Source organism: Sinocyclocheilus rhinocerous, unplaced genomic scaffold (genome assembly GCF_001515625.1).
Source record: "Sinocyclocheilus rhinocerous isolate Xijiao unplaced genomic scaffold, SAMN03320098_v1.1 scaffold222, whole genome shotgun sequence".
NCBI classification, from domain to species: domain Eukaryota; kingdom Metazoa; phylum Chordata; class Actinopteri; order Cypriniformes; family Cyprinidae; genus Sinocyclocheilus; species Sinocyclocheilus rhinocerous.
The window spans coordinates 1,477,882-1,504,427 of record NW_015625652.1 but is presented as its reverse complement, the minus strand read 5'-3'; the positions used below and the strand labels follow the sequence as shown (position 1 = coordinate 1,504,427).

Here is a 26,546-nt window from a genome sequence, read left to right as displayed (position 1 = left end):
GTAGACATGGTGTAACATTGGTTTTGCTTTGTTTCACAGAACTAATCGTTGCCTGGGTTGCGTACGTATATGTGGGGCGGAGCTATCAAAATAGGGGCAAGACCCTTTTGGGGTAGGGGCGTGTTTGTTTTGGTGATTTCAAATATCAACATTGGCTACCAGAAATCACTTACTCTGCCTTTAAAATAGTTTTGCTTATTTAAGGTAAGACACGCCAAGTGAACAGGGTAAAACATTTACTAATAAATAAATATCACCATACCAAGTTGATTGATTTATATTACTAATTTTCTGAAATGTTATGTTTGAATGTGAAAATGAGGTATTAATTCATTAAAAATTCACTAATTTGCATACATTTACAGAACAGAAATCTGAGCACTGTATAAAGCCAAATTCAAAATTCTGTATTAAGTAGGCCTATGTAACTACAGAGATTTCTGGCTCAGTTCATGAGAAAAAACTCAATTTGAGAAAACGGCTTTAAAAATATGTATTGTAGAATAAAATAAACACTAAATTTGGATTTGGATGTTTTCCTTCCACTAGTCCGAAACGACACATAATGGGAAGCCCAGAATCTCAAATTACGTTGCTGTCTTGCCGCCAGCCAATCGCTGCATTGCTAATCGTGGTTTCGAGTATCGATACATAGCCCCTTTTAAACCAACCCATGAACGAGCAATTATCTCAGAGAACTCAATCCAGCCATGCTAATCATCAACAACAGGTGCGTTCGAAGAACCGAATTAGCGCGATGATATCATCTCGGATGTAATAAGCGACGTACGAAGAACGGACCCCAGGTCATGAAAACAACAACAACAACAACAACAACAACAAAAACAATGTTTCTGTCTGTAGTGTCTTGCCTTAAATACTGTTGTCTGCAAAGAATGGCATAACGTTGCCTGCATACGGCTGTAACTGAACTGGGCCACTGTATTCAAATACACAGGCTAACTGGCTAATTATGCACAGCAATAGCAGATAATCCAGCAGCTTCTTTAGAGAGATCATAAACCATGATCATAAAAACAACGTTTATATGACTTGCTTCATCAGCCCCGTGGCATATTAGCTGCCATCTACCTTTCTTCGCTTTATCTGCTGGGATATTCTGAGCCCGCAGGCGCTGGTCCAGGATGTAGAGCATTTCTCCACCCAGATTAATGAAGAGCAGAGGCAGCGTTCGCGTCGACATCCTCTCTGGAGATGGATGAAGAGCAGCTAGTATCGGGAAGCAATCACAGGTTGTCAATAAAAAGACGCGATCTGCGCTCTCTGAAGATCCTGCAGAATAAATAAGCGTCTGTAAACCCTCTCTCGGTTGCCAGGTCACCGCCAACAACAGCCAATCAGAGGCGCTCGTACTGCTGCGCGCCGAAGACGTAATACGTCTCGCCATGAAAATCAGGACTGCGTCCGAAACAAAGCCTAGGCAGCTGACTTGCTGCCTCGCTGCCGTATGAGGCAATGACTTTGCAGGCAGCGTTTTTGCACGAAGGCACCTCATGAAACTGATTTCGGACAGGCTTCTGAGGCAGCATAACGGTTTAATGATCTACAACAAAATAGAAGGAGTTTTGATGATAACTAAACAAATATTTAATTATTATAATACTGATTTCTTGCTAGAAATAACATCAAAAGTGCAAAACGTTAATCAGAAACATATATTTACACACAAACTGACCACCAAACGCAACTTTCAGACGCCATCTTTATTTTTTTAGCCCAACCGTCACGAAATGGAACGCACAGGATTGTGGGATATCAAAGGCAGCGAAAGATACATCTATGCTGCCTTCAAAATTCGATCAGAAGAAGGTACCTTCGGAGACAGGAAGTGAAGCAGAATTTGTATTCGGACGTGCCTTGATGCCTTCATGCCTTGAAATGCTGCCTCCGAAGGCAGCATTTTAGAGCTTTCGGACGCAGCGCAGGTAACACAAGCAACATTTTTGTACGTTTGACGTATATATTTCATGTGTGATGTGAAAGAAGTCATATAATTTGTTATGGTCGTTTGTGAAACAAAACAAAAAAGTACTAGAATCAACAGTAATCAGTAAATAGCGTAAAAATGGTGTCGTTTTATTTAATATGATTAGGTAGGCTATATGATTAATTCCACTGTACTGTGCTTGGGTGATTATTAAATATATGACACACAGCTTCTGTACAGTTACATATTAATGCTGCAGGTTGGCACATTTTGAGCATTACAGCAAAACTGTACAGCAAAACATACAATATATTAATGAACATTACAAGAATTTACACAAATTCAAGACTTTTAAACTGCAATAATGTAAGGTAACACTCTTTGTTGACTAAGTAAACAGTATTGGTTACGCTTTTTATTTCCAAAAAATGTATGTTTATGAATTCTATCCTGGTTTTAATTCTCCTGCCTTTAACAATGAAGAGAAAATTAATAAATGATGTGTTGATTTCAATGAATTTGAATGCTTTTAAAAAATATTTAGAAAAAAAAAAAATCTTAAGACTTAAACAGTTATTAGTAAAGACAGTAACTAGGCCTCGCCATTCCTGACACGAATTTCTCTGGTCATTCGACATGTTTCAAATATTCCACAGCAACAGGTCATCAAAGCATCATTGCATATTGTGCCCTGCAGGGGGGGGGAAAGAATATCATTGTGTAATACAGTATGTACAAAACAAGTGGAGACAGCAATAAATGGCATGAATAATAATTCTTAAATACGCAATATGAGAAATCCAATCCTTAATTTGTAGTATATATTACCTGTATTCCATAGGTCAGTCGCATGTGTGTCCTCATTGCTGCCATTCCTCCAGGTACACATGCTAGACATACATTTTCACCGTACTTGTTTGCTGTGTAACAGCTGAGAGCTATCGGACAGACACAGCCAAGAGCACCTAGACAATGAAAAAATGCAGAAAATAGCTCAAAGATCATCCATTTTATGTTGATGACATGCCACTGACAAAAGCAGTAAACTGACTAACGTCACGAGTCCTCCTTGGCTAAATATTAAACCACAGCTAAAATATGCCAGTGAAGTGGTATCTTTGAAGTTCTTCAAAAGATTTGCTGACTTCTCTCAGAACTTACAGACAAATAGGTCACTGCAGCAAGAACAAAGACCGGTGCTCCACTCTCCAGTCTGCACATTTGTACCGTAAGATCCAGCACCGGGCTGAGTGATGACTGGGTTTGACATGTCAGTCAAAATGAGCAGTCCAGCAAAGATGAGAAAATGGCTCGAGAGGTTTCCTTCCTAGAAGAGTGACAAATGCATATCTGTCAATTGTTATACAAAATAACACTTACTAATTAACATTTAATCATCATTTTAGAAAGAAAAATATCTATTTCATAATATTTTACATTCTGCTTTTTGGGTCTTTTGTACAAATAAAGGAATCATTTACCCATAATAAATTCTGTCACAATTTACTCTCCCACATTTCGTTCCAAATTTGTATTATTTCATTTGTATAAGGAAAAGATGTTTATACAAATCCTTCAGTGTTTTTGTTTCTTTCTTTTTTTTTTGTCCATACAATGAAAGTCAGTGTTCAATGAAAGCCAATATTATCATTGGCAATAGTGTACAATGTGTACATTGTACACAATAGTGTTCAATGAAAGCCAATATTATTTTTGACTCCATTGACTGTTAGTGTATGGGTAAAAACAGTTAAAACACTGTTCAAAATATCTTCTTTTGTGTTCTACTGTAAAAAGAAAATCATACAGGTTTGGAAACTCATGAAGGTTAGTAAATAATTAAATTTTTGGGTGAACTGTACCTTTAAAAATTTGTTTTACAGGACAGAAAATTTTACATTCCTATACACATTTTGATGTGTAAAAAGTTTTTGGAAAAAAAAAAATCTGAACCAGATCTACTTACACTTATTTTAACAGATAATTATAGTCTGTATCCCACTAACATGTATAATAACTGATTAATAATAATAATGCAATATATGAAACTAACAGCTTTGAGATTAAGGCTATTTTTATCTTTAGAAAAAGGGTAACACTTTATTTTAAGGTGTCCTTGTTACGCATATTACATGTACTTACTATTATAATAATAATTAATTATGCATAATTACATGCAAGTAACCCTAAACCAAACCCTATTCCTAATCTTAACCTTGTAATAGTTAATATTACTCAGTACTTAAATGTATAATTACACTGCAACGAGGACACCTTAAAATAAAGCGTAAACAAAAAATCTGAAAAATGTACCATAATATATAATAGTAAACTACAAAAAAGTACCTCGTGTTCTTCTGAGCCTCTTGATCTGGGGCTTGCAGCTGAAAAGGAAGTTGTGACACACACCTACACACCGCGTTTGCTACTCTCGTATGCAACGTTTCCGATTCACGCATATAAGCTTCACACAAAGCACATCACAAAGGGGGAGGTCTGAGTTATAATAGGAAATGTGATCTACCAGAACTCTTAACAATCAATATATAATCTCACATGAGTAAAGAATTGATAGTTTGACCTCAGATCATTCACCTGATTGTCACACATTTCTTGTAAAATTACAACGTTCAGGGAACTGAGAGCAACCAAACCATTTGCACTATAGCCACACAACCACAATGCATCAGTCTTGCATATATGACACAGGTCTTCATCAGCTGCCAATCCAAAACTCCTGAGTGAGTGAAACTAATGTCATCAAAGTATTTCTGTGAAGTTATTCTGATATAATCATCAGTATTTTGAGGAATGATGACCAAACAATGAATTTTAAGCTCTTTTATTTGGTGCAGCCAAAAAACATTCAGAGAAATAAGTGAATTATCAATGAAAGGCAAAATAAATGATGATAATTTGATGTGGAGCATGATGTTTCTGTTTAATTTTTCTTTGAATGTTGATGTATCAGGTTGTTCTTCTGGACTTGTCAGCACACAAGTATTGACAGCTGTCTGAACATCACTATGCTACAGTTCCTTGTGGTTCTGTAGAGGATGTTGGCTCCTTTCCCTTAGCCTCCGCTGCTCTCTGTTTCTCTCTCTGCTCTGCTTTTTGTTTCTGGACTTCTTGAAAGACCTGAAGGGAAGAAAATACAATGTAAACAACAGCTGAAACACAAACCATGAAATCTACAAAAAAAAGCATTGGGGCATTTTGGCTGAGCTGGGCTGAGAACATTACCTTATTGCAGAAGGCCTTTTTGGCCAGCCAACGTCGGGTGACCCGCCGATAATATTCAGGAGGGAACGTGTATGTGATTCCAAGCTCTTGACACACCTTCTCGAAAGAATCATAACGAGTCCTTCTCAGAATCTTCAGCTTTGTCTTCCTCCTGTCGATGGCCATGAGCATCCATCTTTTGTTGGCTTTATCCTGATGGAATGAAACAGAAGAGGTTTTGATGCTGTTGCACATTAACTTGTCTCTCTGAAATGAAAATTCTGTCATCATTTATTCACCCACATGTTGTTCCAAATCTGTAAGACTCATCTTTTTTGTCCATCCATTGAAAGCCCACACAACCAAAACTGTGACGCGTTAAAAAGTAATCCATATGAATCAAGCAGTTTAGTGCAAGTCTTCTGAAGAGACACCATTGCTTTTGCACAGACTTTTAATGGATGGATATACCGTATATGATGAGAGAATATTAAAAATCTCTTTATTTGTATTCTGAAGATCGGTTTGGAACAACATAAAGGTGAGTAAATGTCGAGAAGGTGAGTAAATCATTATCCCTTTAAATAACAGGACTAGGGACAGAAAACTATGCTTTATGACATGAATGTGTTTATAATTATTCATATAAAGTAGAATATACAATGATTTATACATTTAAACATTATTTGAAAAAGTGACATCTGCAAACAAATGATTCTAAAGCTTTCCCCACAACTACTGTAACTTCCCTATTTCATCTATTTTTGCAATTTTCTATTTTGCAAACGTTTTACCAACTGGTCCAAAGTTAATATTTGGGGGAGGTATGAAGTAATTTCCTCTCAAGTTCAGTTTTTCAAGCAGAGTAGTCACAGGGGCTTATCACAATAACTATGAACATTTTTGCTAAAGAAAGATGACCAGAAAGAGACGACTAGAATAGATGTCTAAATTGTTTGTCTTCATTTTTAACAATATATAACAAGTGTTTTATTTGAAAAGTGTTTTGTGTGTGTGTGTGTGTGTGTCTCAAAATAAATTTTGGGCTCACTGTACACTATTGATAAGATTTTAAAATGTTTTTACAGAAGTCTCATGCTTAACAAGGCTGCATTTATTTGATTAAAAATATAATAAAAACAATAATATTGTGAAATATTATTACAATTTAAAATAATTGTTCTATTTTTAAAATGTAGTTTATTCCTGTGATGGCAAAGCTGAATTTTTAGCAGCCATTACTCCAGTCTCCAAATGTCACATTTTCCTACAGAAATCATTCTAATATGCAGATTTGGTGCTCAAGAAACATCTATTATTATTATAAATGTTGGAAACAGTCGTGCTGATTAATATTTTTATAGAAACTGTGATACACTTTTTCAAAATTCTCTGATGAATAGAAAGTTCAAAAGGACAGCATTTAACAAAATTAGTCTTTACTGTGACTTTTTATCAATTTAATGTGTCCTCGCTGAATAAAACGATTAATTTCTTAACATAGTGTATGATTCAATTACTATTGAACACATGAGCATATGCACAGGATATCCTGTTTCTCTGTGGGTGTTAATCAAGTGGAGTGGGAACAAAAGTTTTGACACCTTTACTAAAGGCCGACAAAAAAGTCATGCTACTGAAGAGTTGTGTTTACCTTAGGGTGCTTGTGCAAGTGCTCCTGGAAGTTGCGAATACATGCTGTCAAAATCGCCACTGTAACGCAAACAAGGACATTCCGCATGATTGAGTCAAGTTCTGAGATTCCAGTATGGTTAAAAAACAGTGACTTTGTCAACTGTTAAAAAAAAAAAAAAAAAGAGAGAGAACTTGCCTTTGACTTCTGTTGAGCTGCGGTCGTTCTCATCCCTCCGCACTTTGGCAATAAGCTGTTCCTCTTTCAAACGCAGTTTTTCACTCTAAAGAAAGACAATATGACAGATAATTAAATTAAAATATGATTTAACATCTTTTTATAGTTCTTAAGTCAATTGTGACTTACAAAATAAAAAGCTACCATAAATGCACAGCAGCTGAGTTTATTCCACCCTATTTTGAATTCTGAAAATATTAAATAAAGAATCAAAAGGAAATGAAAACCCGTACATGATTTGCAAGCTCCAGCGTAAGCAGTTTCTTCACCACATCGTCTACCCTGCAAAGATATGACATAATACTGCTACCGTTCTGCATTCAAGCACGTAAAGGAAGTCTGAAGAAATCATGTACTTCCTAATCCCAAATATACAATCATAATGTTTACACATGGATGAGTGGGTCAATGCAAAAACATACGATTGTGCAAGTGGGACAGATGCATATTCATGCTTCAGCATGGATGGATGCAGGTCCTGAAGCTGACTTGGGAATTCTGGGAAGAAAATAAAGCAAAGAGCCAATGAGCGAAAAATTGGCTATCAAATTGATTGTGTGCAGAGATTAAATTTTTTCTCTTACCTTGTTTCTTTCTAGAGGGCCGAGCATACTGCCTCACTGGTTGGTTTAGGAGGATTTCATCACCTGAAACAAAGAGTAAAGTCATATATATATTGCCTGAGGCCCTTTAAAATTGCTTAAAGGGGTCATATGACGCAATTTCAATTTTTCCTTTCCAACCCTCTACGCACACCTTGGCAATATAATCGCCATTGGCTAGTACATTTTTTTGTTTACTCGCCAGACTGATATACTATTTTTCACACACACACTAAATGGGGACATTACATAGACTTCTATTGTTTTTATATACCGATAGTTATACACTTTTTAACCTAAACCCACCCCTAACCCTACCCCTCACAGAAAACTTTCTGTATTTGTACAATTTCAAAAGTAAAAAAAAAAACTGTTTACTTTAGTTTTATAACAGTTTTACAAATGAGGACATCCACAAATTGAGGTTTTTGCCGATTTTGTCAGGTTTTGCTCACTTTTGGGTACAAATTTGTCCCCAAAATATAAGTAGGTACACACACACACACAGACACACACGCACACGATTCCACCCAATCAGCTTATCTTTGTAAAATGGAACAGCTTCTTAAATAACTGAATGTGCACTCTTAACTTCAGCAAATCAAGCATTATATTATGATATTATGATAATTAAGCACTATTTAATGATAGAACTAGTGATTAGAACTAAAACTTGGTAACCATGAATGAATGCATATTTGTAATTAGGGGCGTAACATTTCCGTCACATGCTTGAGGTATTCGGCCAATCACAATGCACTGGATAGCTGGCCAATCAGAGCACACCTCGCTTTTTCAGACCGATGGGCTTTGTAAAAATCGACGCGTTTCAGAAAGGCGGGGCATAGAGGAGAAACAATAATGTACAGTATGTGGAAAATAATGTGTTTTTTTAACCTTAAACTGCATAAACACATTTCATTACACCAAATACACAAAATAATGTTCTTTTCAGCAGCATCATATGACCCCTTTAATAAAAAAATTATAATGCATAATTAATAAACTACATTCCCAGAGCCCCAAGAATCAAGGAGAACTTTGTTTTTATTTGATGTAAGCTGTATCACTGCATGTCTGCCTCAATAATTATAATTATTAATGATGCAGAACGCTTTAATAAGGAGGTGTTTAAATGTGTATTTGATAGTCAAAAAGTTTGGTAGTCACTCTCTTCTGTAGCTCAGACTATTTAATACACGTCAATTGTGACAAAGTGTCACCAAGGGTGGGGGTGATTTGGTTGGCCACATCCTTCCCGCACACCCACTCAAGGAAAAAAAATAAATGTCTGTGAGACTGTCATGATATCTCTTGTCAAAAAAAAAAAAAGTTCATCATAATCATCATAGCCAAATAAAACAGGACAAACTTGTAAAATGTTCTTACACTATTTATTACTTTTGCACTGTCATATCATGTAACTATAAAATGACAAGCACTGGATTCCAACATAACACCTAGTTTTACATTTACTATATAATTTAAGCAGTTGCTCAAATTTCAAATGCCTACAATAAATCTGTTTTAGACATTTATTGACCAACCATGAAGAAAAGGGGCTCTATTTAGAGATAATCAGCTTTAGTGGTTTGCAAGTAAACTTGGGGATAGTGTAAACTGTATCTGTAGCTGATCACGTCCTCTTTATCCCCTAATGGTTAAATGGTAGTATTGCAGCCAGAGATGCATTTAGCCAACACATGAAATGATGCCATGTCAAGTTTTGTTAGTAGAGATGAATATGAATATGTAATGGAAACCTTTCCATGTGCTTTTCTTTGGATTTTACTTGTAAAACTTTACATGTGACTTCATCCAGTCACTTACATTAACACTTGTAAATGGCACTATTATAGTTACTGTCATCATTATTATGTTTATTAACACTATTATAAGGTTTTCATGTAATTATTTATATATACATATATATATATATATATATATACACACACACGAAATATAATATAATTAGGGCTGGACGATATTGCCAAAATTGATATCACGATATATTTCTTAATTTCGATCGATACGATATAATTCCGATATCAATATGAACAGTATTTATCTGAAATAGAAATCTTTTGTAACATTGTAAATGCCGTTATCATCACTTTTGATCAATTTTAAGCATCCTTGCTAAATAAAAGTATTAATTTCTATAATTTCTTTCCCAAAAAAATAATAACAATTGTCTAAACAGATTTTTTTCTTCCCCAGGAAAGTGCACTGCACATTGGCCATGTTAATACTGAATAAATATGTCTAAAATAAATAAATAAATAAATAATTTCCTCATCATCATTTCCTCATCATTCAAAACCTGACCTGAATGACTTTCTTCTGCGTAACCAAACAGTTGACTTCCATCGTATAGACTAAAAAACACTGAGCAAATATGTTCCACAGAGGTTTGGAACAACAACATGAGGGTGAGTAAATGATGACAGAATTTTATCAGGGTGAAATACTCTGTTCAGCGTGGTACTACTTGTACTACTAAATTAGTATGTGTCAAAGAAAGGCTAAAGCAGTGAAGAAAAAGACTTTCAGGCACTAAAACAATGGGTAAATGTTTTTGCTGATGCTTAAGACGTCTGCTGCTGTATTTCTATACAAATGTGAGGGAGTTATTAATTCAATGCATGGGAAAATCTTCAAAGCTGGTTTCACAAATCAGCTAAATAAACGTTTTTGGGTGTAAAATAACCTAAACAGTATACACACTAGGGCTGTGCGATAGAAACCATCACAGAAATTCTTATAGTTTCCATTAAACCATTACAAAATTCCTTTTTGTTTTGGGCATTATTCCAATAGGAATTACTGTTGTTCTATTCTATTGGTTAGTAAGACTGCAACTCAATGCTGGCGGTCATGCATATGCTCTGGAACAGAGTAATATCGCGTCCATATCGCAGGCTTTGCGATTAGGAAATCGCAACGTCTCAAATCGCGATTTCGATTCGATTTCGATTAATCGCACAGCCCTAATACACACCCACTCCTTCATAGTTCATAAGTCTTGCGGGAAATGGTAATTCTACACATCCCCCCCACACATTATTTTTTGCCCCAAGAACTAGAAAAAACGCGCGGGAAATAGAGATGTAACCCCAGTGAAATATACTGGCGGCAACCTCTCTTGAGAGCTACAAAAAGGGGCCATGAACAACACACCACAATATTCTGCGGAACTGTCCCTTTAATAAAGATACTGTATGATGCTTTGACAAAAACTCTAGCCTTCAGTGTCACATGATTTTTCAAAAATTATTACAATATTTCTTACAATAGAAATTATTCTTATTTTTCTTTCTAAATATTTATTTTTATTATAAATGATAAAAACAGTTGTGCTGCTGTAATTTTCATAATTGGGGTGGTCAAGCTCAGTGATTAAAGATCTAGGTCAATAACCCATATGCTTCAAATCACAAAAAAAGAGAAGAATATCTCATAAGCCATCACTCTGCAGTGACCCCAGTTCACTCCAGAGCGACTTTCCCTGTAGTAAGTGTACAGTATGTCACTTTGAATAAGAAATCATCCGCAAAAGGACAAATAATAGTAAAAAGCCACAACAGAAACAAATGTAACGGAGGCCAGCGAGTAGGTGCTGTGCAGGTAAACCTCACTCCCCTAATCTCAAGAGACGCACTCGAAACGAGAACGAGTTGTGGCGGTGAGGACCCGGGAGAGAGGGGTTACATTGGTGCCGTGACCCGGATGGGAGTGAGGTTTAGAGGGGTGAGCGTAATGGAGGCCAGCGAGTAGGTGCTGTGCAGGTAAACCTCACTCCCCTGATCTCAAGAGACGCGCTAGTGGCTGCAGTCTTTAGCCTCCTTGTTACTGCATCCGCCTCCCATGCCGGAGACCCACTCGGAATGAGAACAAGTTGTGGCGGTGAGGACCCGGGAGAGAGGGGTTACAACATAGATCAAGATTATAGCTACTTCATAACCTGTCTGTCATCCTACACAACACATGCTGGCTTAGCCAAGGACATACTGTTAAGTGCTTGTTATTTTTTTTAAAACAACAACTACCTAAAAAAAAAAGGCAGCAAAGAACACAAGTACAGAACTAAACTAAAACAATACTCCCATAAGTACACTAATAAGACTTATTTAATTAATTATTTAATTAATAACAATAATGTGGATGAGTCAAGTACTACAGGTAAACCAAAATGTGCAGTGCAAATAATTGCAGTGCTTTTCCAAAACATACAATAATTAATTATTGATGCATTAGTAGCCGATAATGATAATATTAATATTACTGTGGGGGAGATTCAAACCATAACTCAAAATAGCAAATGTACACCAGCCCCCCTAACAAGTCTGCAACATCAAATTAGACCCACAATCGTTAATTTTCTCACATTGCTGGGATGATAACTCACACTTAGTCATATTGATACCTACTCGCACATAAGTGACAACCATCTTGTGCTTTTCTTCCCTTAACTTGTATCTGTCAATTTTTTTTCTTTTTCTTTTTTTTCATTTTAACCCTCTAGTGGTCTTCAGTCATGTTTTTACTTCATTGGAATGGTATGACACTTGGTGATGTTTTTGGTTCTTGCTACGAGAACACACACACAAAAAAATTGTCATGATTCAAAAAAGGCTCAACGGTCTTAAAAATGGTCACTCGTGTTCTTCTCGGTCAAAAATGACTACAATAGGAAATTAATGAGAAATACAAAAAAAAAACTGTATAGTAAACAGTCTATTGTATATAGAGTGACAGAGAGAGGGGGGCTATATACAGGTATCAAGTGGCATTACATGTGATTTTACTTATTTCCACCATAAATACATAAATTATAAAATTTACTAATAAAAAAAAAATTATAATTTCAATAAATAATTGATTTATGTCCACCAGATGGCACTTATCTATAATTATAATAATTATAATTAATAATTTATGCATTTAGCAGACGCTTGCGACTTACAGTGCATTCAGGCTATACATTTTCTACCAGTGTGTTCCCTGGGAATTGAACCCATGACCTTTTGCGCTGCTAACGCAATACTCTACCACTGAGCCACAGGAACATTCTACCATTCATCGAATTAGATATTCTTATCTATGTGACTATAGACTTCTATCTATATGACTTAATACTTAAGTGCTGCAACAATTGAAAAACGGTATAAAATATTTTTAATTTGATATAGAAATAAACTGGATATGGCTATCCCCACAAAGTGTATATAAAAGTGATGATTTTAACAAAAAGGGTAATATGTCTTAGTAACTGAGTTGAGTTGACGAAAGTAGCTTTTTCCAAACAAATGATGAATGACACAATTTGAAAATAGACAGCTATTATAGGATCATATAGGATAAGATCTACAGCTTAAAAGTATGTGGACATGACAAAACAAAGGTCATATGACAAAACTGACGATTTGATGCCTATTCAATCAGGAAATGCAGTGACCTAGCTTTTGGAGCCACCTAGGGGTTAACACTGTAACTGCACACGCTGTCCATAAAACGTCACTAAACTACGCTGTACAAAATTTAAACACACAACCATAATAAGAAACCCCTATGGACTAACATAATACAAACTCAATCTCAATTTGAGAGAAAATACTAAATTATGTCTGCGAATTAAAAATAAAACCGGATAAGTGTTGAGATGACCCATCAATATCATAATGGCTATAACAGTCTCGTGTCTGTGAATATGTGCATATAAGACAGCATATTGAAGCAGTCTATTAGTCGTGGAGTCAGAGCTCGGATGTCCAAAAAAATAATACTTACGTTTACAAATACTGGTTGACGTCCAGTTCGCAAAAAAGCTGCATTGAGGCTGCTTGATGGCAGGTAAGACAGTATTGTCCTGCCTCGCGCCTGCAAATACACTCCATGTCCGTAAGCCCAACACTGTAGATCGAAAAATGTTTTTTAAAGCCATTGTGATTATATATAGTAATCGCCTTTCATTTGTATATGCTCTCGCAGAACGCATTTGCCCCTTCAGTTCATGTAAGGCGCCATCTTTAAACAGACGTTAGTAATCTGCGCAGAAAATTCTATGCGAGTTCAAGCAATCGAGTGACCAATGAATCGATGTAGCCTTGCATTGTGAACATTTGTGTTTATGTAGATACGTTTTGATTTTCGCTTTGTGACCTAGAAAAAGAACAGAACAATGACTGTACAGTTTTATCATTATCTAATACTTTTATCTGACCTTCTGTCATTTTAAGGCCAGGACACCCCATACTTGTACTTTTGGAGACTTTTACAGATAAAAAAAAAATTAGTCTATATATATATATATATATATATATATATATATATATAAAGTCTTACTTTTTTAAAGCAAGAAAGATTGCACTTATGTTTTATGGGGTCTCTGAGAGAAGAATGTAGAATTTTTCATGGAGGATATTTTCATGTGTATCAAAACGTGAATCAAAAAAGTTTTGACAATTAGGAACTATCAAAGAAACATTTTTAGTGAAGTATGTTTTTGAGCCAATAAAATGCGCCCTGGGCCTTCTCAGTGCCCAAGCAGCACATGTGGTTCAGCAGTTCTTTCAAAAACGTTTTTTGTTGTGACACACAGGATCTGAGGTCCTTGTTAAAAAAAATATTCAGTGTTTACTGAAGAGAAACTGAATAAAGGATTGCACTTGACGCAACTTATGTAAGCAGAGGATGGTGCATCTTTCAAGAGAACGCTACAGATTATGTGTCTACAACGTGTTGAATATTATCAGAAATGCAACTGAGTAATGAGATTATTAATGCACTTCTGTCTGTCTCAGTAAGATCAGAAGCGCAGAAGAGGCTACACTTCATGGACAGCAGACACAAGAGGCAGAAGCCAAAGACTTCAGGAAACAACACTAGCGAATCCCTTGGTGAAAACACACTCAATATATGCAAACTAACAAGTAGTTTTAATTATTTGCTTACATATGTTAGCTCAAAGGAGGCATCTAATTGGGGCATATCATCATAAACTGCCCTCTTGTGGTGTAGAATAGGCATTTGCAATACATTAATTCAATGTCACAAAATGCACGAGTGTTATATTGCATCATGTTATATCAAGACTTGAAGTATTGCTCTGCAAATCTGTACATAAAGTTCACTTGACCTTTAATCACAAGTCAAACGATCCCGTGCTTCATTTAATGATATATTTTAATGTCATGCGTTTTAGGAAGGTTAACAAACTCAAACTGTCTGGCATATCTAATCATGCCTTGAGAACATTTTGGCATTAGAGATATGATTATATAATGAAGATAATAATGATGAATGTTTTTGGAAAACTTTCCCAAAGGGTCATTCCAATGCAATGAGTGCCTCTTTTATTTTGAAAAGATGATTAGTGTCCTTAAGTGTCCTTGTATTCATTAATGGGACATAGCTGCCTTAAAACATTAAAATGGTTCACATTTAGCTATATGCTTTTTGACTGCAGGATGTGCAGGGCTTATATGATAAGATTTTATTGCTGATATTTCAATAAATATACCATTTTTTAATAATCAGTTGTTTAAGTATCATGATAATAGTAATATTTTGAGATCCTCAACTGACTAACCTAAAAGATTGTGTTATAAAAAAGAGGAAATATTCACTTATGCTTAAGATAATGTCACTATAGTTTCAAATATTTTATTAATAAAAAATAAATAACATTAAAATATTATTAAATAATAAAACATTTTATTCATTTATTATATAGCAGATTTAGGTTGACATTTTGTTTTTCAATAAAATAAAAGTTCATATGTAAAGTAATGAGAAGTGTGAAAAATAGGGGTGGGGCAGAATACATCTTCTTGAAAAAAAGAAAACAAATAAAGTAATAATAAAGTTAAAGGATGGATTTTTTCTTATGCTATAACGCCTGTAGGCAAATAGTGAAAGTTTGCGTCAGCTATTCATTTTTATATTTCGTTTTCATATTCATTGTTGGCACAGCAGACAACATTTTATGTGGAACGACACCTGTATATTTATCAGGTCCAACACTGGAAGTCCAGTGCTCTCTTTTTAGACAAAGCGTTTTTGTCACTGTCATCAATTTGACATTCACTGCCTGTAAGTGTTGAGCTGGAGAGAGACTGAGACACTAGTGTGAAAAGCGAAGGGGGCGGGGACAGTCTTCACCTTGCCTTCACGGCTCACATACGGCACAGCTGTGTGCGTGCATCTCAGCATTTCTCTCTTTAAATGAGGGATCTAGAGAGTGTGAGGGAATGATCTCGGCGATTCATGTGTAATAATCTCTAACGGACACATATATTTAGCATTCACCTCACAGGAGGGCATTCCTTTAATTTCTTTGACAAGATAATAAAATAAAATGGACAGCTCAGACAAGGAGAACAGGTCGGATGAAGAATTTGAATCACCCGAGGAAGAAGAGGTGGACCCGAGAATTCAGGTAGACTGCCATTTATATTAGTTTAAAAGCATGTCAATCTTTCGAATGAGATGAAAGGATCGATCGTTTGAAATACACTCGTTGCATTTACACATTGATTTAGTTGGTTGTTTCATATCACATTTTGCTTAACGGTGACAATGCATGTTAATCTCTATATTGACTCCTTGATCCTGAGGGGAATTATTGATTAATTCGCCGCAACTTGCTTTTTATTGACGGCTCGTCTGCGGCACAGAGTGCACGGGTGCCCCAATTCAGTGTTGCCAGATCTGAGTGGAAAAACTAGCCACCTGCTCTGACAAAACAAACAATACGCCTGAAAGAAGCGACCCTGGGATTTTATTTTATCGCAGTGAAAATATCCTTATTTAATCGATATAATCCTTTGTAGAATAAACGTATTATAAAAATGCATAATTTGGATAAACCCGTGGCAAGAAACAGAATGAAATATGGAAACAAACGCTGGTTGAACATGCTTCATTAGGCTATATGCTACTATGGATGTAAAGAACTAGCAGTTCCAGAAATAATAATAATAATAATAATAATAATAAAACGCACCTGCAGACTGTCCATTTAGCGACTTTATGATTTGAATAGCTGATTGTAATAAGCGGACATGGCAACACTGCATCAATTGTCGTCTTCTCACAATATATGCAGATGTAGCATTAACCCACTTGTCTCTTTCTTTTTTGTGCTACTGCAGTCTATGAAAAACAGACATGAATTAATTCCTCCGTGGAATATGTCTCTATTTCAGATCTTTGACTCTTGAGTTTTCTTTATAGGGAGAGCTTGAGAAGCTGAATCAGTCCACAGATGACATCAACAGATGTGAAACTGAGCTTGAGGTATGACTTCACAATCCTATATCCAAAAGTTGTTTTTTTTTCTTAAATAAAATAGTTTTTTCAGTTTAATCTTGTTCTAATAGGAAAATGCCGTATCCAAGCTTTTTTAAAAGTAATATCAGATGGTAAATTGTTAATCTGTCACCTGTTTTACATTTGAATTTTGAACCATGGCACACCACTGTACAGAATGTGTTATAATGTCAGGATTATGCAATAGATCAAGTGTTCTCTGAGAACCTTAAATGACTGGAACTTGTATCCAGTAAAAAGAGAATTTTGCACTTCACACACTGTAAAAATGAAACGTAAAAAAGATGAAGGAATTTGAATAGTCTTAATTTAATTTTAAAATAACGTGATGAGGAATATGATGTATTGTTATTTTGCTTTCATATCTTTTAATTTTTTCCCATGCAGAGCATTTTTAGACACTGTCTGCACGCAGTAAACAAGGACATGTTAAGACAAAAACACACTCAGCTGTTCAGGCTCAGTCATGTGGGCACTTTGGTCGCACTGAATTGTCCCGATGCCACTGAGTTCATTGTTTGGGCATGTCCTAATGGAATAATTTAATAAGGTGACCTAGTTAGTCTGTAGTCTGATTGTGAGTCAAAAACAGAGGCCGAAGGAGAAATACTCAACTCTTTTATTGTTTACTTGGCCTAAATAGGATTCTTATTGTGTCCTTCATTTTAAAACATCAGCAAAACACAGTCTTCCACACTGAACATATGAGCAAGTTGTTTCCTGTAGATGAACTGAATAAAGTAGGGTATATGTTAACTGTATGTGAAATTTAGTGAGGGAAGACAGTCTTTATTACCCAAGACTTCTCTAACCATCTTAAGACATCAAGGTAAGCTTCTAGGTTGTTTTACACACGCACAACAGTTAGGAAATGACAGTAGTTCATGCTGTAGAAATATTTATCTCTGCTTATGCAGAGTTTCATGAATACAACATTTCTGATTGTTCCGAGAATCCCATAATTGAGCTATTTGGCTGTCATCCAAATTAGTGTTGCTTTTGCGTCAGTGGCCATGTTGCGCTTCAAAGCTTTAACTCTTGGTGATTTATTTTTCCTGGAATGTTTGCCCGTTGCAAATAATCAATGTGTGTGACGAATAGAGTTTAATCTCATTACTTTGCCTTGGGCGATAAATATAAAATAATGATTTAATTACCTTTATGAATAAGCTTGTTTACAACTCAAGTGAAAAGCGTATTTTCTGTGTGCTTTAGACATATTCACAGATCTTCTTGCAAATCGGATTACAAATAAACTGATTTTACTCTCTTTTTATGTATAGCCCTTTTTTATGTGCAAAGCAGTTGACCCGAATGCCATGACAAATTGAAAACTTTCCAGATTTCCAAGGGCATCAAGCATCTGTAAAATATATTCACTGTGTAATTCTTAGAGTGTTTAAAATGTGTGTAGTTGCATAACATCCCTTGTGTCACCAATAACTCAACTGATTTCAGATGTTGTCAGCATAAATCAATATGGTACATTATATAAAGTTTGTTTGTGCCATCTCAACTCATCTCAACATATAAGTTTATTTTGGTAGACATGATGTTTGGTACACAAAATTGTAATAAGTAGTGATATACTGTTTTGCCTGAATTAAAAATAAAACTTTAACATTTTTTGCACAAAACTGTATAAAAATTATCATTCTGGCTGATACCAATAAGCTGATGATTATTTGTGTATTATGGCCAATATTAAAATGATATATTAAAATAATTAAAATATTTTTAAATTAAATTAAATTTAAGTGCTACAAATGAATTTAGTAATCACAACATTATAATAGTACAGTATGAAAAATGGATATTAAAATTTGGTTATTATTAAATTATTTATGCTCTCAATTATTAACTTTAAGTGGGCATTAGCCCACTTAACCTAATTGTAAAAATAGGGAAAATGAGCATGCACAATTATATATTCAATATCGACAGATATGATAAATAAAATCTAATATTAGCTGGTAACCGATATGGTACCAATATATTGTGCATCCCTGAACGTAAACATTTGATTGTTTATATTTGCTTCGTCTCTAGGATGCCAGGCAAAAGTTTCGCTCTGTGCTGGTGGAAGCCACTCTAAAGTTAGACGAGCTGGTGAAGAAGATTGGGAAAGCAGTGGAGGAATCGAAACCCTACTGGGAGGCCCGGCGGGTGGCACGGCAGGTGAGGCCAAGAAAATCAAAACAAGAACCCAAGATCATCTTCCTAAAGCCAACTTCACCCACACAACATCTGTTTTTAGTTGGCATGCCACCATTTTGTCTGTGGTGCGTTTTCTTTTATCCCTCTCTGGAGATTGCTGTGCTATCATCTTGTTATCTGCTATAAGCTGGATGGCACAGTAGCATTAACTCTAGATTTTGTCACTTCGTTCAGCGGGGCACAAAACACTTTGCTGAGAGAGAGTGAATGTTTAAATGCTCAATTCTCAGTTCTCTTTCTTTTTTTTCTAGAGCCTGTGCTATTTTAAGAGCAGATTATCGGTTTATCTCGGTTAGTGTCTTTGCAGCTGGAGTGTTGAAGAAAGGGGTGTAAAATGTCACATTTGCTTTGACAAAAGTTCCTCAGATTTTTATACAGCACTTAGTGAACTTTAATTTACTGAATCAGTTACAACAGGAGCGCTGACCCGCTCTGAAACTAGGGCAAGGTAGTTTAGAGTGTTGTGTTTTTCACTCCATGAAGGAAGAATTATAAATGGCCTATTTAATTTCACTGACAAAGCACTAGATTTTTTTTAGGCAGTTTCCTTGGTGGTGAAAGAGAGCGATGTGTCCTTAGAAGTTATTGTTTTCCTCAGGGACAAACTGCAGTGTTTTTATGGAAACAGTCCTGTCTGGGTTGTCAAGGTCCTTTATTATGATTAATGTGGTGATAATTCATTTGAACTGGTTTAAACTGTCTTCGTTCTGTTGAAGGATGTGCTTTTATACTGACAGGTTATTCTAATTTGATACACCAGTTGCCTCTTAGCGAGAAGCAAGACTAACATTTAAAGGGGTCATATGATGCCCATTTTCCACAAGTTGATATGATTCTTTAGGGTCTTAATGAAAAGTCTGTAACGTAGTTTGGTTAAAATTTGTCAATAGTAGTGTAAAAACACCTTTTTTTACCCTGTCAAAAACAGCTCTTTTCAGATCAAGCAGTTTTTGTAGCATTTCCCTTTAAATGTTAATGAGCTCTGCTGCCCCCGCCCCTCTCTTCCGAGCTGCTCTCAGAGAGACTGTTTACTTTAGCCGCATTCATCGTGAAACTTGCTAATTAGCACATTATTAGGAAAGGCGATTTGCAAAGATTCATTACAAAACATTATACTCACTTCTTCTGTAGATGAGGCTGGATCATGAATGATTCGCGCGAACATAGACGCATTTAGGCAGATCGGGGGAGCATGCCCTTCAGAAACAAACAAAATCCACTGCAGTTCAGAGGCTCAGATGTCGGGAGTAAATAACGACTGCTATGTTCATTATTACATCCAACAACAGAACACCTCAATCGCTTATTAGGAGTCATTCTTGTCTACATCTGCTCCAGTTGTAATACAATGGTGGACTGATGACAGTCACTCAGGGCGGGTCTAAGGTAAGACACCAGTCCAGTCTGTGCTGAAACGCTACTGTCAATCAAACTATCGTGGGAGGGGCCTGTCTGTGTGACCTCACACAGACAGGATTTGAGAAAGGGGAAAACATTTAAGGAGATTTAAAAAAAAAAACACTGGGTGGATTTTTATCATTATAGGGTGGTTGTGTACACACACTGCCAACACACATTTCAGTTCAAACAACTTGTAAAAGTGCATGTAGCATCCTATGACCCCTTTAAACGATAAATAAAAATATCATAAAGATGGCCACACAGCTAAAAAAAAACATGGACTAAAAGCCTCAAAGTTCTCCTGATGTGATTTTATGGGTTTTCATATGTATAAAATAGATGTCAGGCTTGTCTATACTCTGCATGATCAGTCTCATGTCTCTCTCTTCTCTCCTCTGTAGTGTCTCTCTGCAGTGAACCTGACTGCAGTGGAGCTTTAACTGTTGCCTGTCTCTGCAGTTTGCCGTGTCTTTCTTTCCCCCACCCCTGCACTGTCTCTCACTGACCGTCTCCCCCTAAATTTCCTCTAGTATATTTAGAAAAATATTTCCAATAACCATGTATAACCTCTGTTGCCAGTTTTTGTCAAAAACATCAGTGGAAATCCCCCCCTAATTCAAATGATACCTTATTTAGAGCTAATTCTTTTTCTTCTGAGCTTGTTCTTGATTTATCACTTCCTTTTTTCAGATGTTATACTGTGTTCAGAGAAACAGGCGGCTGTTTTAGACTACAGCGTATTGTAGATCTGATACATTCCAGTGTCTCCCTGAATAAAAAGCGCGGTCTTATTTTTAAGGGGTCAATTAGAGGTACCATGGAATTGTACTATAACTTTCAGAAGTTAAAACCTCTTATTCCGAGGTTTAAACAGCTTGTTCATCAAGCTAGAGCTTGAGCTGAGGATATTTTTCCATTTCCTATCTGTGCTTTGATGTGTTTAGATTGGCTCACTTTAAAGTCTAGTTTACACTCATACAATTGTTAAGGGTCCATCAGAGTACTTTAAAATAAAATTGCATGGATCACAGGGCCTCTGCAGTTAAAGCTGTCAGTATCTACGCTTTGAAAGCAGTTGAAGACTCTTGAGTTTAGAAGGAATCAGTGATGAGGTATAATGAATGCAGGAAACCGTAACATCACCTTCTATGACTGGTCTGCTGATTCGAGGTTGAACGATTTTTCAGCGCTGTTCTCATATTAATACCGTATTGTCCCGAATATAAGACGATGTTTTTTTTCTTGGAAATACATCTGAAAAAACGCGGTCGTCTTATATTCAGGGTCTAGACTTTGACATGTCAATAATACACCCACAACACTAGGTGGCGCCAAATACGCATAAAACGAGTGTGCCATGAAATACGTAATGTAATGCGTGTTGTAAAGATCGCGAGTAAAAACAAAAGAAAAAAAAACCTGACAGCTGCATGAGTCGTGACTGTCACATTAGCCTGATGGCACCAAACTCCCTTTGTGATTTTAAAACGTAAGACAGTACCCAGATTTGAAGACTACAGTAAGATTTAACTTCTACTGTTAATAAGATTTTGGTAGGCTACTAATAGATGGATAGCCTAAATGTTCTAATTCAGATGGGCTACCTGTTTTTTTTGTTTTTTTTTAATGGTATATCAAAAAGTGTATATTTTTTAAATGTGATTGTTGGTACATTTTACCAGTTTTTACCATACTTTCAAAACAAAAATTAAAATAGGAAAAATATGCAATATGAAAATAATTGAAGACAAAATGTGTTTTACTGAGAAAAAACAAGATTTGGTTTTTAAAAAGCCTTTTTCCAAAAGGTACATCTGGAAAAAGGGGTGGTCGTCTTATAATCAGGGTCGTCTTATATTCGGGCCAATACGGTAATTCAGAACACATTTCTCATTAAGAGCTCTTCTGAATAATGCACACACATATTCCTTCTCGTATACATTCATATATACATCAGTTTTTCAGCTTCTGTGTAATGCTCTTCCAGTATGCTTGTAAAATGATTTTACTAGAATGGATTTGTGAAGACTTTATTATTATTAGCATTATTATTCAAGAGCCTTGAAACGTTTTTACAAAGGTTAATACTGAATAATATTTTTGAAGTTACATGATTTAGTATTTAGTATTTTAATATATTTAAAAAATGTAATTTATTTCTGTGGTGGCAAAGCTGAATTTTCAGAAACAATTACTCCAGTCCAGTACTCAAGTTGTGCTGCTTAATGTTTTGTGGAAACCATGATATATAATTTTTCAGGAGTCTTTAATGAATAGAAAGATGAACTGCATTTATTAAAAAAAAATAAAAAATTACAACTTTTAATTTAATGCATCCTTGCTGAATAGAAGTATTCATTTTTATTTACATTTTAATTTAAATAAATTAATTTTATTTTAATTAAATTCAAACTTTTAAACATTATGTTTTTGCTCTTGTACTTTTGAGACTTCTGTATTTAAATAACTTACATAATGATTTGCTATCCTCGTGTTTGGCTAATCATTATATAACAACAATGTAGAGTGTGGAAATGAGTACCAATGCTTATACTGTAAAAATTAGACTCTGTCTACATATAACACTGAACTCCTCTGTTTTAGAAGAGCCAGGGAGAATCCTTTTGCTGTGATGTGTCCTGTGCTTAAACACAGACAAGGACCTTTGTGCTGCATATTTGTCATATCCAATAATGATTCCAATGGTCTCACTCAGCATTTCAGTTTGAGAACTGGCCATTGCTCAGATGGGCGGCACAGCTAAAACATCTGCAGCTATGTGCGAGTGTCATCGAACTCTCTTTAGAGTGCCACTGCAGCACTTCTGCCTTCTCATAAAACTGAGTAGTTTAAATATAAATTCCTTCACTTTATGAGTAGCTCAAATGCCCTAAATTTGACCTTGTGTTCTCCTATTGCCAGTATTATATGTTTGTGTTTTTACTGGTTCTATGTTGTATGGACGAGTAGGCATAGTATGAAAAATATTATGTGTATATGTGTGTGTCTATATACATACACACACATATAGAATGTGTCATTACTAGTATCCTTTCTCTCCCCTAATGTTCTTAAATCCTTATACAGCATCAAATAGGCTTAAACTAGACCTTTATTTCACCTACTAACTACAATGAGCCTTTCTTGGATGGTTCAGTCCCTCTTTGAACTCTAAGATTTAATCTCTCTGAAATGCTGGTGGCAACAGTGCAAAATTCAGTTCTCTGTTGCTCTGTTATGTGAGGAAAATCTATTAGTCTGCTTTATTACATCATTTTGGCAGCCAAACATTGAGTCATATTGAGGCAGTGCAATGAAACCCCTCTGATAATATTCTGCAATGTTTGGCTGTAAGTCAGGAGGGATGGTTGTAAATGCCTTTATCTCATCCGTGGCTACCTATCATCTTTTCTGATTGATTGATTGTTTTTCCTGTATCCATTGGCAGGAAATTAATAAACCAGAGTACTCAGAGGAATGAGGGTGAAAATTGTGTCCATTTGCAGGAATCCTCATGACCTCTGCTGGGGAATTGGGAATGGGAATACATGTATGCTTGCTTGGTAGAATGTGTGCTTTCTTGGTGGTGAACTGTTATAATGGTGACCACATGACACCAAAGCAGATTTATGGCAATCAGTTTATGAGTCAAAACCTCTCTGCTGCCTTCCGCCTTCAGTCAATAATCTTTAAACAATAAGTTGGTTCAGAATGGCTATATTTATCACAGCATTAAGCTATACTTGATTTCTTAATGACAAAGAATTTGGGGGTTTATTTTATGGGAAACCCTAATGTATTTTCGGCCCTAATTCAGTCCAAGGTTTATTTTCAACCGCAGAAACGTTTGATAAGATAAACTTTGAAGTCTCACGTTTAAGCTCGAAGTCCCAGTCCAGTGTGCGCTGAAGCAATAAAAGCATTAGTCTTCAGTAGGATGATCTCCAGGTCAGAAAGTGTCACAATGGCCTTGTTTTTATGCCATGTGAAATGAGATGCATAAAAGCATCACAAATGCCTTTAGTTTTATGTCAGAACCAGGCAGTGGCGGCTCCTGCCAATTCTCTCAGGGGGGGCAAATGTTTGCATGATTAATGAGGATAGGTCACCCATTCAATTGATAAATTAACGGCTAGTTAAAGATGTAAAGGAAACTGAACTACTATGTATTTCTTTCAATGACACGATAGAATTCATCTGCGCTGAGGTAACGTTCACCAAGATGACGATCAAGTTCAACTGACAACTGAATTTGAGTTGGCGTAGCTGTCCCCGTCTCTCTGTTTTTTTTTTCTTTTTTCACATTTGATAAAGATATTAAAGTAGTTTAAAAATTTTTTCTTGTTGTTAAAATTCAAAATAGTTTTTAAATATTATTGGATGTCACTGTTCCCACCAATCCTTGCACAAGTTAAGGTTACGCATGATGACGAAAGCACGTTAGTGCTAGCCCTCCCGGAACTCATAGAGATTGCATTGCAGTGCCTGCAGTTCGAAAAAAATGATCTTTGTATGGAAGTCTATGGGAGCACTCGGGGCGATTCTCAGTCTGACAGAAATCGCCCAAAAAGGGGCGGTACTACACAAAACGCGACTCGATGCTGATTGGACTATTTAGAGTCAGAACAAACAGTGAAAGCTAGCGTAACACTGTGGTTGAATGTGAAAGAAAAAAATCCCTCCCTTTCGCGCTTTGGTGGTGCGTCACCCAATCGCCCTAATGGAGAAACCGCCCCTGGAACCAGGTCAATTGGTTACGAACATCAAAACAGCATATCAACTGGGTCACCCTTCACCCAAAACATCTCATTTTGAGATTGCCTCTGCATTATTTTTGGTCAGAATGTGGTTAATAAAATCAGGAGTTTGAAAGAGGATAAAGCTTTGATTTAATAGGACTTATTTTATTTTCTACCCATTTAATTGCAGTCAAATTAATAATCAGCTTCTCTGCTTAAAAGTCAGCTGAACTGAAATCACATTAAAAAAAAAAAAATTCAATAAAATAATTTTTGCGCCGCTTGTTAAATGTTAGATTTAGTTCATTTCAATGCCTCACTGTGCAGTGGAACTGATTTGAAGCAGTTAATATTAACACGCAACTCCTCAGGAAATAACTTTTGACCTCAGTGTACCTTTGAGTATCATTTTAATGAATATTAAAAAAAATATATACCCTTGCATGAACATGAAAGCTTCCAAAGTTTTGATGTTTGCTGAATTCTTTAGTGTACTGGCCATTTTTAAAGTCATATAGCTTGAGCATTGTCTTATGTTGCTAAAATAGACTTATTTAATTTCATTTCACAACTTACCACACCAGCCCTTCCATCCGTCTGTGTCCTTTACTGATTGGATTGGAGGTCTGTCTGTCATAGTAATATTCCATTTAAATGCAGAACATCAACCTTGTATGAATTACATTATGATTTTCTCTAAATTGAGTTGAATTGCATGATCTCTCTACACTGTAAATCACTTCAAAGTGTAAAACTGCCTCCTTGCAATTGGTTGGTTAGAAAACTTGTTTCCAACCAGTTCTGTTTGGATAAGTAGGCTGAATCGGTAAGAGATTTCCGCAGGCTTTTCTGTCAGTGGGAGTAACTTGGAGATTAAAGTTTAAAAGTGAAGGAATAGGAAAGGATTATGTTTGCACGGCTTTAGCATGGCTGGCTTTAATTCACCATAAAGGAAGTTAAAGGGTGGGTTTAATATGTCACCATACAGGATGTTCTGTGCATGAGTAAAGTTTCTCCATCTCTAGCACTGATTGCTTCATAGATTATCCACATTGTTGATTACTATTGTTTAAAATGGCATGTTAGGTCATAATACAGATTTTTATAAAAACTAATGGTTCATATATATATATATATATATATATATATATATATGTGTGTGTGTATCTAATGAGCTGGTGGTTGTGTGTATAACCCTTCTGCTAGTTTCTTTG

The 26,546-nt window shown here is 35.8% G+C and overlaps 4 protein-coding genes across 4 annotated transcripts in view; 1 reads left to right on the top strand and 3 right to left on the bottom strand.

The window, feature by feature from the left end:
* Positions 1 to 1,418, bottom strand: part of LOC107705542 (protein OSCP1-like) — a 12,469-nt gene extending 11,051 nt beyond the window's left edge. The window contains exons 1-2 of the mRNA XM_016508855.1: positions 1,321 to 1,418; positions 1,093 to 1,230 (exon numbers count right to left, since the gene is read on the bottom strand). Coding sequence (XP_016364341.1) covers positions 1,093 to 1,230; positions 1,321 to 1,408 — 226 coding nt within the window. The 5' untranslated portion in view covers positions 1,409 to 1,418. The remainder of the gene's footprint in view (positions 1 to 1,092; positions 1,231 to 1,320) is intronic.
* A 658-nt stretch (positions 1,419 to 2,076) lies between these two features.
* LOC107705924 (cornifelin-like) lies at positions 2,077 to 4,373 on the bottom strand. The gene is made up of 4 exons (XM_016509457.1): positions 4,295 to 4,373; positions 3,110 to 3,275; positions 2,777 to 2,913; positions 2,077 to 2,639 (listed from the first exon to the last, which is right to left on the bottom strand). The coding sequence occupies exons 2-4, from the start codon at positions 3,216 to 3,218 to the stop codon at positions 2,541 to 2,543; spliced, it is 345 nt and encodes a 114-aa protein (XP_016364943.1). The 5' UTR covers positions 3,219 to 3,275; positions 4,295 to 4,373; the 3' UTR covers positions 2,077 to 2,540.
* A 417-nt stretch (positions 4,374 to 4,790) lies between these two features.
* Positions 4,791 to 13,726, bottom strand: LOC107705916 (28S ribosomal protein S15, mitochondrial-like). The gene is made up of 8 exons (XM_016509445.1): positions 13,433 to 13,726; positions 7,625 to 7,687; positions 7,463 to 7,538; positions 7,274 to 7,322; positions 7,002 to 7,086; positions 6,825 to 6,883; positions 5,192 to 5,383; positions 4,791 to 5,086 (listed from the first exon to the last, which is right to left on the bottom strand). Exons 1-8 carry the CDS (start codon positions 13,638 to 13,640, stop codon positions 4,973 to 4,975), a joined length of 846 nt encoding a protein of 281 aa, XP_016364931.1. The 5' UTR covers positions 13,641 to 13,726; the 3' UTR covers positions 4,791 to 4,972.
* Positions 13,727 to 15,778: 2,052 nt separating this feature from the next.
* LOC107705532 (SH3 domain-binding protein 5-like) overlaps positions 15,779 to 26,546 on the top strand; it is a 16,920-nt gene continuing 6,152 nt past the window's right edge. The window contains exons 1-3 of the mRNA XM_016508842.1: positions 15,779 to 16,082; positions 16,880 to 16,942; positions 19,025 to 19,153. Of these exons, the coding sequence (XP_016364328.1) occupies positions 16,002 to 16,082; positions 16,880 to 16,942; positions 19,025 to 19,153 (273 nt within the window). The 5' untranslated portion in view covers positions 15,779 to 16,001. The remainder of the gene's footprint in view (positions 16,083 to 16,879; positions 16,943 to 19,024; positions 19,154 to 26,546) is intronic.

Excerpts from the sequence above, each read along its gene's own strand:
- LOC107705924 (XM_016509457.1), bottom strand. The coding sequence starts at position 3,218 with ATGTCAAACCCAGTCATCACTCAGCCCGGTGCTGGATCTTACGGTACA. Across the intron at positions 2,914-3,109 it reads CTGCAGTGACCTATTTGTCT|GTGCTCTTGGCTGTGTCTGT; the intron begins GTAAGTTCTGAG and ends TTCATTGTCTAG. Across the intron at positions 2,640-2,776 it reads GACTGACCTATGGAATACAG|GGCACAATATGCAATGATGC; the intron begins GTAATATATACT and ends CCCCCCCTGCAG.
- LOC107705916 (XM_016509445.1), bottom strand. The coding sequence starts at position 13,640 with ATGCGTTCTGCGAGAGCATATACAAATGAAAGGCGATTACTATATATA. Across the intron at positions 7,323-7,462 it reads TCTGTCCCACTTGCACAATC|GGTAGACGATGTGGTGAAGA; the intron begins GTATGTTTTTGC and ends ATATCTTTGCAG. Across the intron at positions 5,087-5,191 it reads AAAAGGCCTTCTGCAATAAG|GTCTTTCAAGAAGTCCAGAA; the intron begins GTAATGTTCTCA and ends TCTTCCCTTCAG.